Source organism: Hesperophylax consimilis, chromosome 16 (genome assembly GCF_061612785.1).
Source record: "Hesperophylax consimilis isolate HC1 chromosome 16, BYU_Hcon_1.0, whole genome shotgun sequence".
Taxonomy (NCBI): domain Eukaryota; kingdom Metazoa; phylum Arthropoda; class Insecta; order Trichoptera; family Limnephilidae; genus Hesperophylax; species Hesperophylax consimilis.
In genome coordinates, this window is record NC_142851.1 from 11,895,557 (window position 1) to 11,909,483 (window position 13,927).

Genomic DNA, 13,927 nt, shown 5'->3' on the forward strand with positions numbered 1-13,927 from the left:
CTCTATACGGTTGGTAACAGGAGTGCGGTTTGACATTAAAAAAAACTGAGCATTTTTGTAGGAAGGTCTTGATTATTTTGAGACAATTAAGTGAGGTCATATTTAAAATCGTTTCCTAATCTTATCTTGAAAATTATATAAATAATTGATAAACACATTCTATTTTTGGAGTAGATTTTATAGGAAGATATTTAAGTATTTTACTGCAATTCCATAAAACTAATGATTTGTTTTTAGTACCATTACGATTAACCACTTAAAATGTAGCATTTTTATGCAATTAACTCAATTACTTGAATTTATTACGAATTAAGTGATATTTAAGTCAGAAGCATAAGTTGATTAGGTACTGATATTTAAGATAAGAGAGGTATTTTACGATTTTAATTTACCTGTAATAAACCTATTTTATGACCGTTTTTGTATAATTTTATCGGTTAGTTAGGTTAGGTAAGTTTACAAGGTTATTTATAATATAGTTATCCTTACATCTGCTGTTATCTATAATCTTTTTGGTAACTGGGTATGTCATCAAAATAAATGACAATTCAACACACCTATACAAAGTGATATAAAGTCATGAAAAGTGAAGTCATGAAGGTTACATAGGTAACTATTAAACCTAGTTTTTGTTTAACTTTTAATGACTCTATATCACTTTTTAAAGTTATGTTGAATTTTCATTTTCATGAAATATCATGGAACAAAATTATATTCTATGTGTCATTTAAAGTAACAGGGATGTTAAATAGGTCCACGCGCTGTTTCAAGCATGGCTTTGCTAATGTAATAGTGTGGCCAGTCTAAAAAATAGAATATTCCTCAAAATTATGTGAAAAACATGCCCTATTATTTTTTGGTGCTGCCACACCGACGATTTGATCCCTGATCTATGATGACAGACAACTTTACTGTATCCCGCGGTTTTTACTTTCGTATCGTGCCAAAGTTCTACGATTTAAAAAAATATTCTCAAATATATCAAGAAGAAATATGTTCTACTTGTTTATCTACATGACCTTATTAAAAATTATGATATTATAATTACATTTTATTATTACGGGAACAAGGCTAGCAATTTTTCTTCGAAAGAAATTTCGAAGTTGAACTGGTTGCAAAGAAGGTAGATACTAGGATGTTAGTGGTCAGTGATATTTATTCTATTCAATAAGAATTCGAATTGAATAGATTCGGAAACCAACAAGCAAAAGTTTAAGGTCTGGTACTGCATCGAATAGAGTTATATTGCAACATGCTTTTTAATTTTCCCATTCTTTAGAAGGTTAGAAAAATCACTTTATTTATTTATGCTTTTTTCCTCTCCTACTCCTACCATCACCAAGTGACAAAAGATCTTTCGACAGATGATATCAACAATAACCCAATATAGGAAATATAAGAAATTCATCGTCACTGTCATCATATTCTGTAATATTCATTATGACTAATAATCGTAAGTAATGTTGAAGAGCGTAATTCCGTACCTTTCCGCCAACAGAACTGTCAAGTGTATCAAAATTTGCAAGTAACTATCAGTTTTCGGAAAGTAAAGGCTAAACTCAAGTTAAATTGATTGAAAAACGCATTTTGATGAAATTTAACTTTAGCAATTACTTTTACTCTAGCAAGCGTTGTAACAGACGGCCTTAAGAAAATCCAGCATTCATCATTTTGTCACTCATGTCAGCTTTCGTCCAAGGAAAATATTATTTCACAATTGATAAAAAATAACTCATCATCAAAAAAATAAACACATTAAAATAACATAAAAACCTTGAGTTTAATTTTAGAAAAACAACGACGTGTGAATTATCTCACAATAAATTTTAATAAATGACTAAATTTCAATGTCATGTTTGATTTTGTTTATTGCAAATTAGTGATGTTTATTTTGTAAGAGACCTCGACCCCATAATTAAAATGCAAATATATAAAAGGAAGGTATATTTAATGCTGGTTACTGCCAATTTCATTTGATTCACGTACAATGCGTAAGATCACTGGTGATTTTTGTTATCTTTCACCATTCTTTCACATTCACGAAACGACACGAGTTCTAACAATATTGTTAGTACTCGTGTCGAAACAATATTGTTAGTACTCACGTGTAGTAAAAACTTTGTAGTTCTGTTCTTTGTTTGCAATGATGGTCATCATTTTTCTGTTGGAAAAGATTTTCCTTGATGGTATACAAGTAGGATAAGAGGAACAATAACAATAGCGGCTCGAGCACTTCTTTTACGTCACTTTGTCTACGCTTCGACGCATTTTAAAAGACATTTGTCAAAAAATACCAAATTTGTATACGATTTACTCGAAAACTCGAATTATATCGGACTTAATATTTATGTTCAAAATTGTAAATGGTATAGCCCAGATTTATTCAATTATTTTTACCTATGAGAGCTACGCGTTCCAAAATCTGTTAAAATTTATTGATTTATTTATTTAAATACGAACGACACGACTTGTGCCATTAACATAAATATAAAAATATAGTTAAGAGTACACGGTATAAAGTATACAGCATAAAGTTTAAAGTATAATATACGGTATAAAGTGTATTGCTTAAATATAAAGTTAAGTATAAAGTGTAAAGGTTAAATATAAAGTGTGAAGTAAATGTAACAAACACTAGCTTGTACCTAAAATGAAGTTAGTAATAGAAACGGCGGATCTATTTAATAGCACGGAAGGTAGGTACAAGAGGACTATACCATCATATTTTTCAATCAACACTAATTTTCTTTTAATAACATTTTTTTGTATTTAAGAAGCTTGTAATTTTTACATGTCTTTGGTATATTTATATTAACTGTTAATATTAAATAAATAAAACGAAAGTTCAAATCCAAAAAGTCATACCTCAAAATCGACTCCAAATATGTCGTAGATATGGTAGTTTCCCACTTGTAATATATAATGTGTAGGTATAAATTGTTTCAAACAACTCGTGAACTGCTGCTTCTGTTTAACGGATCTATGATAGTTTTCACAATTTCATCAAAGGTTATAAGTATTTTGTAAATATTGCACATTGTTTATTAAGAAATTAATTTCAAGTACCTATCGACATGACGATGTATTAGTTTCTAGTAAGTTTTTTAAGGTTCTAGTTTTTTAGTAACTTTATAAATATGTCAAATAATGAAATATTTTCGAGATTTTTACGACATGAACTTTGGTTGGTTGGCCTGGCTTGTTTTGTACGAATACATAACTCTAAAACGACTGATGATGAATCACTTAAACTACTTGGCTTCGTTCATAGAATAACCTCTGACTTTAAACATATAAGTACCCTTAAAACTCTTTACTGCTCGTTAGTTCGCCCTCACCTTGAATACGCTAGTGTTATTTGGTCTCCTTTCTATGCTGTCCACATCTGTCACATAGAATCCGTACAACATCGCTTCCTACGAGGAATCGCTTGGAGGTTGGGTCTTGAAAGAGGAGAGTACTCATATGATGAAGTTGAACAAACTTTAAACATTTCTTCTTTGGAGAAACGTAGAAGGGATACTGATTTGATTTGCATATTTAAGATTATCAATGGTATTACAGACTCACCTGCTTTGTTGCAACTTATCCAATTCAACATCCCTTCCCGTAAACTCCGAAATAATGAATTGCTGTTCGTCAATCAACATTCTACCAATTATGGATACCATTCTCCTTTGTCCAGAATGTCGAGACTTGTCAACTCACTGTCAAGTCAAAGCATTGAATTTTGTGGTATATGCCTAAATAACTTTCGACAGTCGATACGCAATGTCTAATTTCTAATGCCCTTTGAACCATCTTCATGCTTTGACTTATTATTATCTCCCATTCTTACTTTTATATTATTATTGTCATTGTTATTGTCTTCGCTCCACATTTATATATGCTCTCCTTTCACTGTCATCTCTGTTTATAAAACTTATTCGTGTAATTAATATGTTGTTAATGGACTATTTGTCCGTAAATAAATAAATAAATAAATAAATGATTTAAAATCACCGCTTTTGACGGAGAAAACTTCGTGATAAAAAATATTCCTAATTTATTAAAAATATTTTCAAATTATTCGTATTCCTAAAAACGGGATTGTAGACATTAACGAAAAACGTAAAATGATATCCGAACACGTGTTCATACAAGCCCTATCGTTTTTGCATTTCCTCCTGATATATTAAGACAAGCGCAGGTGGATGAACATGTGTTATTATGATTTTCAAATACCTTATCAGGAAGCAGTTTACAGACCCGTTTTTAACAGTATGGATAATAATTTGAAGAGATTTTCAATAAATCAGCATCACTCATTTTCCTCCGTGTGAAATGAAGGACGGGTTATTTCGCAGAATTTGAACAATTCATCAAATTTAAAAGTTGATTTTCAAATTCTGTGAAGGCTCTATTAAAGTTCTGTTGTTATATCATTATTGTCCAGTTGTTTCACAAAATTAAACTGACAAAAGAACTTGAATAGAACATTTACACAAGTTATTAATACTACTAGTTTTCCAGTTTGTGCGCTTCATCAGTTCGCTGTAATGTCATTTTTCCGACAAAACAATTTTTAGAATCGTCGATATCATTCACATTGTCATTTTTTTACAAAGGTTCCAAGACGAATGGAGGAGAGAAGACTATGATTATGCTGACAAAATGGACGACTGGACGACCCCAAGAAATCTGAGAACCTTATTGACAAAATATGACACACAATACATTAAAATATAACACACAATACATTAAAATATGACACACAATACATTAAAATATGACACACAATAAATTAAAATATGACACACAATACATTAAAATATGACACACAATACATTAAAATATGACACACAATACATTAAAATATGAAACACAATACATTAAAATATGACACACAATACATTAAAATATGAAACACAATACATTAAAATATGACACACAATACATTAAAATATGAAACACAATACATTAAAATATGACACACAATACATTAAAATATGAAACACAATACATTAAAATAACTTTCTAAGTGTCTTCTATATACGAAAAAACATAGAGGTTTTTTATTAGGATACTGTTATAAATGTGACTGCATGAGTCTTTTCTAATAAAACATTAGTCATTCAGAATATATCTGAACGCAGGCGGCCTTATCTTATAATGGACGAGATGCGAAAATATTATTATTTTACACGTGTTACGACTTCCTCATAACATATTCGTGCTTTACTGATAGTTTGTTATGAAATTTGTCAATTCATTATAGGTCTCTAGTCCCGTTTTTAACAGGAAAACGAAACATTTAACCACATTTTTTATAAATTAATAAGTTTTCTCCGTGTGTGTGTGCATGTTTGCTTGTGTGAGCGCGACGGTGGCAAGGACGGCGTTGTTCTTCATTGCTATGGTATATTTATGATCGCTATTTCGTGGTTACGAGTGACAGGACGAGTGTATTGTATATAAGCAGTTAATAACATTGTGTAAAGTGTCCAGTTAAAATATATTTAAAAAGGAGCTGGACTTCTCAATTGATACACCCTGATATAACAAGGATATCACACTAAAGATCAGACAAATAAAATTATATTCTTAGACAAATAATGTTATTTTATTGCGTAAGAAACAGGTTAAGTCTTGTTTCATTGGAATATAATTGAAATGAATGATAAGTAGATTTTATTCGCTATATGGTGTTGACTTTTTTTATTGTTTAACGCCCTTGAAAGGATATTACACAAAGGATTAATATAAACAAATGGTCCATTATTACAACCATTATTTAGAAAAAAAGTAATACCTATCAATTTCAAAGAATTACATCAGTGATTATTAGTAACGTGACTTGCACCACACGTGTTCTCTGTTCTCTTGTTGCGCAATTTTATTCTATTTGCCTGTAATTAATATTTTTATCAGACTTCGCCTGAAAAGCTTTCCAAAAATTTATATAAATAAAAGGCAATGTCCATATGTGTGTGCCTTATAGACTCGAAAACTACTGGACCGATGTCTCTGAAAATTTCAAAGTTTGTTCTTATTAGTGCTAGGAGAGTTTAGACAGTGGTATGAATAGTATTAGAAGTTGGGGACGCCCGAGGAAGACATGGCACGGTCAAGTGAAACAGATACATAAAAAGTCAACATTTTAATTATTTGCAATATTATTATTTCCACCTTAAAAATTCACCCAGTTTACAGGTATAGTACACGGAGAAAAATTATCCAGTTAAAATAGTGACAGCGTGCTAAGTTCTTGATAAAATATTCAGAATATATCGAAAACACGTGTTCTTTTCCCAATAGATATCACAACGGAATGCTACAATATAAGTATATCAGTATTTGTATGAACACGTGTTCCGCCGTACGCATAAAACTTTTTTCTTTTGAATAATATTTTATTAGGAACATAGAGTTTGAACGGAGAATTTTATTAGATTTTTAATAAATGAACAGTATTTCATTTCAGTAAGATTTCTCCGTGAAGAATTCACAATCTCAAAACTTGACTCCAAACCATTCGTGACCCCGAGCAACGCTGGGTACACGTCAGCTAGTACATAATATTGTGTATATTGTAGATCATCCGCGATTTGCAAAACTAACGTGGTAAAAAACATGTTAGCGGTTATCCTTCATTTTTTCTACATAGGAGTAGGTACTTATATAATTAATATTCTGGCCTGAATTTTCAGTTCCTTTTTAAGCTCGCCAAGAGAATTATTTACGTCCGTCAAGTTGCTCTCTGACAAAACAAGCTGACTTTTTTATGTGAATACCACAAAAGGATCTCAACTGCTCACCATTCAGAATTGAAACGTTGCTTGATATGGCTTAAGTCGCGTTTGGTAACTTTCCCCATCTCCTTCCCCAATACCTGCAGCCTCACAACATACCCCAATTCGGGATGCCATAGTCTTACTGGCTCCAGACAGTTAGGAGCAGTTGGGACTAGATCTGAACTCTCGGGCTCTTTTATCCTCCCTGTTTTCCATTTGCTTCCCTTCCTGCTTTGCGCTTCACAACGCAGCCCAAATTAGGGATATCGCTTTTCCACTGGCTCCTGTCAGCGCAAAATCGAAGGCACATAAATCTATTTTACGTGTTATTATGAAAAAATCTTTCATAAATTCGAACGACTCTCTCTGGCAAAAAAGAATAATCACAGTTTAATTTTGAACCAAGGTCATTTACGAATATTAGAAATAGCAGGGGGGCAATATTTGACCCTTGTGGTACACCAGAAGTTACAAATATAGAGGATGTTATGATTTCACCCAGCGAAACAGGTCTTCGTGTATTACTATTTGATCAAGCTTTTTTAGTAAGATGGAGTTGTTAACTTTATCAAAAGCTCGGAATTTGGTATAAATTGCATCTACTTGTAATCTTTCATTAAAAGAATTGTACACATAATTACAAAATTCCAAAAGATTTGAATTGATACATCTGTAAGAAACAAACCCATATTGCCTGGCGCAGAGAAAGGGTTCAGTGTGATTTTTTAATTTTATTTCAGAGATTCAAAAACCTTGGCAAAACATGATAGTAAGCTAATTGGTCTCTAATTTTTTTACTAGAGGTTAGTCACCTGATTTGAATACTGGTACCACACGTGTCTCTTTCCACAAGTCATGAAAAGTTCCCAAAAAAAACAAAAATTAATGGCTTGATTAGTTTTTTCTAGTTAGAAACTAATGTTGACTGGGCCATATTCACGCCTGTATTGCATCTTATTCTCGACGTGCGTTGTACTTGTCACATATTTATTACACGTCTTAGTGTTCATGTCCAATATCACATTATATTATTTGGCCTAATATGTTACTAATATTTTTTCTGTATCAAATGTACAATAACATATAAATTAAGAAATGAGGTTAATTATATATAACTCACGGGATATTAGAATTGTGGGAATCGTGAAGCTGAAAGTTTTTATAAAAATAATATTAGCCTCAGGAACATTGCCTTTCAAAAGAAGAGACATCTATCAAATGAAACTAAAACACACAAGTTACGTTATATTCATAATAATCTAACAATAAAACAAACAAAAAATAAATTCATAAAATAATTTTTGGATCCTACTTTATGGCTTGTCTGATATGATAAGTAGGTCCAATAAATAGTTCCAATTTTGAAAATTTAATGTTCATTGATCTTGGATAATTTTACGGACTGCGCATGAAAATTTCACATTTGTTGACAACTTACTCATGTACCTACCAACAACCGAAATTATTACATTTAATCATTTTTGAGTTGTGTTGTACGCTTTATAAATTTATTGTTATCAATTGATTTTGAAAAAAAATAATTTTTAATAAATAATGAATGGTCAATGTCCAGATGGCAAGCTGCCGCTGTGTACAATGTTTTAAGAAACACCCTGGTTGAGGGTGATGAAATCATAATAAAACTTATGTATTTTTTTCTTTCTTTCTAGAAACCGACATCAAAAACCTGCAGACCAACGTTTACGCGGAGGTCTTGGGGCTTCCCCTTCCCTTCGTGGGCGTAGATGGCCTCTCCGCTTGTGACAAGATCTACGCCGAGGATGGCACCACCAAGGCACCCTGCCCCCTGAAGGCCGGTACCAACTATCTCTACAAGAACTCCTTCCCCATTCTCGAGTTCTACCCGCGTGTCTCCGTTGAGGTTCACTGGTCCCTCTCCGAGAAAGGAAAGGACATCATCTGCTTCGAAGTTCCTGCTAGAATACAATAACTTGGAGAGGTCATAGATAATAGATTCTCCCATACGTACGCTTCAGAGCGCGCGTCTGGAGCGGCGCTCCAAGCCTCGCAGAAAAGTTGAATGAGCTCCAAACCGTTATAGACAAATTATTTTAAAGAGGACACGTTTGAATGTATTTTTCTGTTTAATCCTTAACTTCCAAACAAAAACAAAATTATTTTTGTATTAATCCGTATACCACTAGACAAGAAATGGTATCTTTAAAAGTATTTACCTGTACGTTAACTTGTTGTCCTTGCTTTTCTGCTCGAGACGCGCGCTCTGAAGCGTGCATGTGGGAGAGCCTAAACAAGGAGCCGGAACCATCATTATTAGTACAAAACCGCCCGCACAAGATAATCGCCAACATCTTTGCACGTCGTCACACGGGTCGGTAAGCAATCGACATAATTGCTGCAAGACCCTGTGCAGAAAACTTTCACATTGAACTACGCTGCGGACCTTACTATATAGCGAACATTATTTTGAACTTAACTTAGCATTTTGGTTTATGTAGATTGCTTACCGACTCGTGGGACGATGAGATTTCACCCATTCTACTGCAAAGTAGGTAAAACATACACACCAAACGCACAATTTTAATTGCCTCAGCCGTTTTGGTAGTCCGTGCAATTTGATCGTAGCTCGGCGAGTCTGCACGCTTCCATGTCATATCTCGCTTAGTTTTTTATTATCCACGGGAGAAGATTTCGGAAAAAAGTGTTGTATTAAATATGTAAAATCAAAAAAGATTATTTCTTAAATCACTCATTTCAAACCAATATGTATTTGTACAAACTTTAGTAGTGAAATGTATGTCACCTTTCATGGGAGAGATAAAAACATTCATATAAAGGTACTTCTAGCCTAAATAAGAATAAAAAATAATTACGCATGAACCTTGTAAAGAAAGTAAACATATTTTTGATAACCTGATTTTAGAAATAGTTTAAGCTACATAGGAATTAGGTTACGCTGTATGAAAGATTTTATTTTGTTCTTTTGTTAATAAAAATACATAAACAATTAAGAAATGGTGTATTTATTTACTTTATGATAAGTCCAGAGGCAGAACAAGTAAAGGAAAATATTAATAGACTTTGTGGAAGAGGACTGGATCAGGACGGGAAATGCTGAGGACTGTGTGTGATAACGGTTCTTTAGTTACAATATCACGACTGAAACCAAAATTCTGTTTCTTCTCCAAAAGATTTTTATGCAATCTCAGATAATGTTGTGTCTCTCGAAGGGGTTGAGATTCCCGTGTCCGCGTCCGAAATCGTGAAAAAGATTGAAAAATAAACGAAGGCACATGTGTTCTGAATGATCCTCCTGTAAATCCGCAAAGTGTGAAAATAAACTAAAAAGACGAAGACATCGCCGGCGTTCAACAAACTCCGACACTTTTTCTTCCTTGAACTCTCCAAGCAGAATTAGCAGCGAATGCAGCCTCAGAGAATATGTGGCAAAATTCTCGTATTTTTCAACCGCCTGGCCCCACCATTTATCTTAAAGTATCCTTAATGCCTGCACCTCCTCGAGACAGACTTTAGGTGTTAGAGCGCCTTGAGCAATTAAAAAAAAAATTGGATTAATTATGCAGGTCATTCAGGACCACCATGCCGATCCGGGTGGAGATTGAGGTGAATTTTGAGTAGTAGCCATATGATTCTGCATCTGTTCAACATGCCATTATTGGAAAATTACAGTACAGGGAGCAACTGCAGCAGTGTTTGGTAAAAGCGGGTTTTGAAGCAAAAGAGACTGACGCAGATTCCCTCGGACTTCCTCTTATCTTGATAGATTCCACCACAAGCTCTCACCCACCGCAAATACTTCAACTGGAGCTGAAAGTGTGGAAAATTGGGGCTGAGATTATGCTTTGCAAGGTTGGTCTGATAGAGAATGAGAGATTTTAAGGATCAGCTGGCGAACTTCAACATTAGCTTCTTATAAAGCAGCGTGGATTAGATGGCGCAAATCGTTTTTTTCCAACCATGTTAATTACAGAGATCTAATGGGAGCTCAGTTGGAAAAGTTCCTTGCGCATTTCAAAATGTCGCTAAATTTAGCTCCTAGAACTATAGCTTTGCAAAAATGAGCTATTTCAACTTTAGGCAACTCAAATAATGAAAAAATTCTAAGTAACCTTCTTAGTGAAGCAAATTATGAAGGGTATAGTAAACAGCTTGAATTAAATGCAACGAGATATATATGGGACCTGACAGAGATATGTTATTGGCTCCTGACTAACAATACGAAAACTATAACATTACTTGAAGCACTTAAAGGTGTGGAGTCACACTCCTGTTAGCCTCAGGACGAAGAGTACATGATCTGACACTTTTGAGGTTATATATGATCATATTATTTTATGGCCTACATTTGGTTTAGAAACAGTTTTTGCAAAATATTAACAATCAGGATGGAGATTAAACCACGCATCAAATCAATCCAGAGATCCTGTATTTTAGCTTAAGCAGCTTTGTGTTCTCTCAGAAGACAAGTGAGTGGCACTCAATATGAATACCCTGTTTTTATCCACATCAGGTCCAACAAAAGAAGCTTCTAGAACAATTATCGGTGGATGGGTCAAGACAATACTTAGGAATTTTTTTGAAAAATATTATAAGACAGTCCAATATTCAGGACCCGGGACGTCATCCCTGACAAACCTGTTCAGACCAATAATCATCAGAGGGGAGAATATTTAAAATCCTAATTCATCGACAGGATACATTAATAAAACAAATGCAAAAAACTCGGTAAATTTGACATGTGCCAGCGGGCGTCCCATTCCAATGCATTCCTGAAATTTTTCTCATGTGACGCCATACTGCGAAAAAGTAAATCGGTAGATTTCGGTGAAAAATATCGATAGATTAGAGACAAAAATCGGTAGGTCAAAATTTTTACAGTGAAAATTTTCGGTAGTGTTCCGGTTGATTTTCACAAATTTCGGTAGATTTTTACCTAGGAAACGGTACTAGAATCCAGTGCTGCCAATAAACAGACTACAACACGCAAGGCGATCATATAAATAACTATCCGGTCAGGTAATTAATAAGTTTCAATAGTTTAGAGTAACAATATACACTAAGGTAATTACTAAGTTTTATCATGGCTAGTTATTTTTTATATACAGGATTTTCCAATAAGAGGTGTTATTTTGATATTCAATCGTAAAAGATCAATGGTTTCGTTGCTTGTGTGGCACGTAGCGCCGTCTCGTTGAAAGTAAACGTTGTCCAAATCAATACCATCCAATTCCGGCCATAAAAAAACATTAATCATCTCTCGATACCGATCCATTCACCGTAACTGTTGCTCCAGCCTCATTTTTGAAAAGGTAAGGTCCAATGACTCCGCCAGACCATAAACCGCACCAAAAAATCACACGTTGAGGAAAGAGAGGCTTTTCAACAATAACTCTTGCGTTTTAGGATCCCCAGATGCGACAATTTTGCTTGTTGACGAAGCCACCGAGGTGGAAATGGGCCTCATCACTCAAGATGATTTGCATTTGATTCACTCAAATGAATTTTAATAATTTCAATGCGTTGTTAAAGCGTGAATCGTTCCATTTTTATTAATGGCGTAGTTTTTACTTGTCAAATGTCAAAAATGAGAGCTTCAAAGTAACATCTACCGAAATAGCGGGCTATTCAAAATAACACCTCTTATTGGAAAACCCTGTATTTCTTTTTTATTATAGCGATTATTTATTTATTTATTTATTGTTTTTATTTTAGTAATTTGTACATTTAAGTTTACAAATGACTAATTAATTATTACATACAAATATACTATGTTTTTTTATTTAAACATTGTACATACAAAATATGATATTAAACAGCTGTATATTAAATTGTATTTCTTAGTCCTCCTCACTAGGGTGACCTGTGCTGAGGCGGACTAAGGTTATTCATTTCTGTTTTATTAGTTTTCTATGTCGTTTTTAATGTTGATGTTCAGAGTCCGCTTCGGGCGCCGAATTGTCATGGCACTGATAATAACTGAAAGTAGGTTGAGGGGAAGGGAATATGTTTAAAATTGGGCTATTTGTCAAGTCTAATTGTTTATGGAGTAAATTGTTTTAAATTTTATTTTTAGGGATATGTTTATTTCCAAACCTTCTAGATTGCTTAAACGTAAACCTATCCCATTTCTGTGCAGCACATCTATACCCGAAGAGTTATTATAAGAGTGATCATTGATCATTATCTATTAGGTGTGTTGCGAATTCTGAAAAATATACACTATTTAAGCACCTCAAGTGTTCAACCACCCGGTTGGTTTATATATTTAAAATATATACAATAAAGTGGTGTTAAAAACAAAGTTATTTCATTCTAATTATTATAATTATGTATACTCACAAAGTGTTTGATGCATGTGAAAAAAAATCTAAGTTTTTTATTATTATTGCTAGGAGTGCTTAGTAATAATAATGATTGGATTATTTGTACAGAAAACCCTGTAGTAACAATGTGGTGTACAGGAGTGAATGATAGAAAAAGTCTGGGACGCCCAAGGAAGACTTAACGCATCATATCTGCACTGGAATGAGATACGGAGTCGAATAAAAGTTGATATAATGTATGTCAATAAAAGTCGATATAATGTAGACTAAAAAAAGTAGATATAATGTAGGTTAATAAAAGTCGATATAATGTAAGTTAATAAATGTCGATATAATGTAGGTTAATAAAAGTAGATATAATGTAAGTTAATAAAATTCGATATAATGTAGGTTAATAAAAGTCGATATAAAAGTTAGGTTAATAGAAGTCGATATAATAGAAGTTATAAAAGTCGATATAATGTAGGTTAATAAATGTTTATATAATGTAGGTTAATAAAAGTCGATATAATGTATGTCAATAAAAGATAAAAGTCGATATAATGTAGACTAATAAAAGAAGTCGATATAAAAGAAGTTATAAAAGTCGATATAATGTAAGTTAATAAATGTCGATATAATGTAGGTTAATAAAAGTCGATATAATGTAAGTTAATAAAAGTCGATATAATGTAGGTTAATAAAAGTCGATATAAAAGTTAGGATAATAGAAGTAGATATAAAAGAAGTTATAAAAGTCGATATGATGTAGTTTAATAAATGTTTATATAATGTAGGTTAATAAAAGTCGATATAATGTACGTTAATAAAAGTCAATATAATGTAGGTTAA

The 13,927-nt window shown here is 33.0% G+C and overlaps 1 protein-coding gene across 1 annotated transcript in view; it reads left to right on the forward strand.

The window, feature by feature from the left end:
• The window catches only part of Npc2b (Niemann-Pick type C-2b), a 40,259-nt gene extending 30,817 nt beyond the window's left edge, over positions 1-9,442 (forward strand). Inside the window, exon 3 of the mRNA XM_089640615.1 lies at positions 8,444-9,442. Coding sequence (XP_089496741.1) covers positions 8,444-8,724 — 281 coding nt within the window. The 3' untranslated portion in view covers positions 8,725-9,442. The remainder of the gene's footprint in view (positions 1-8,443) is intronic.
• Positions 9,443-13,927: the final 4,485 nt, after the last annotated feature.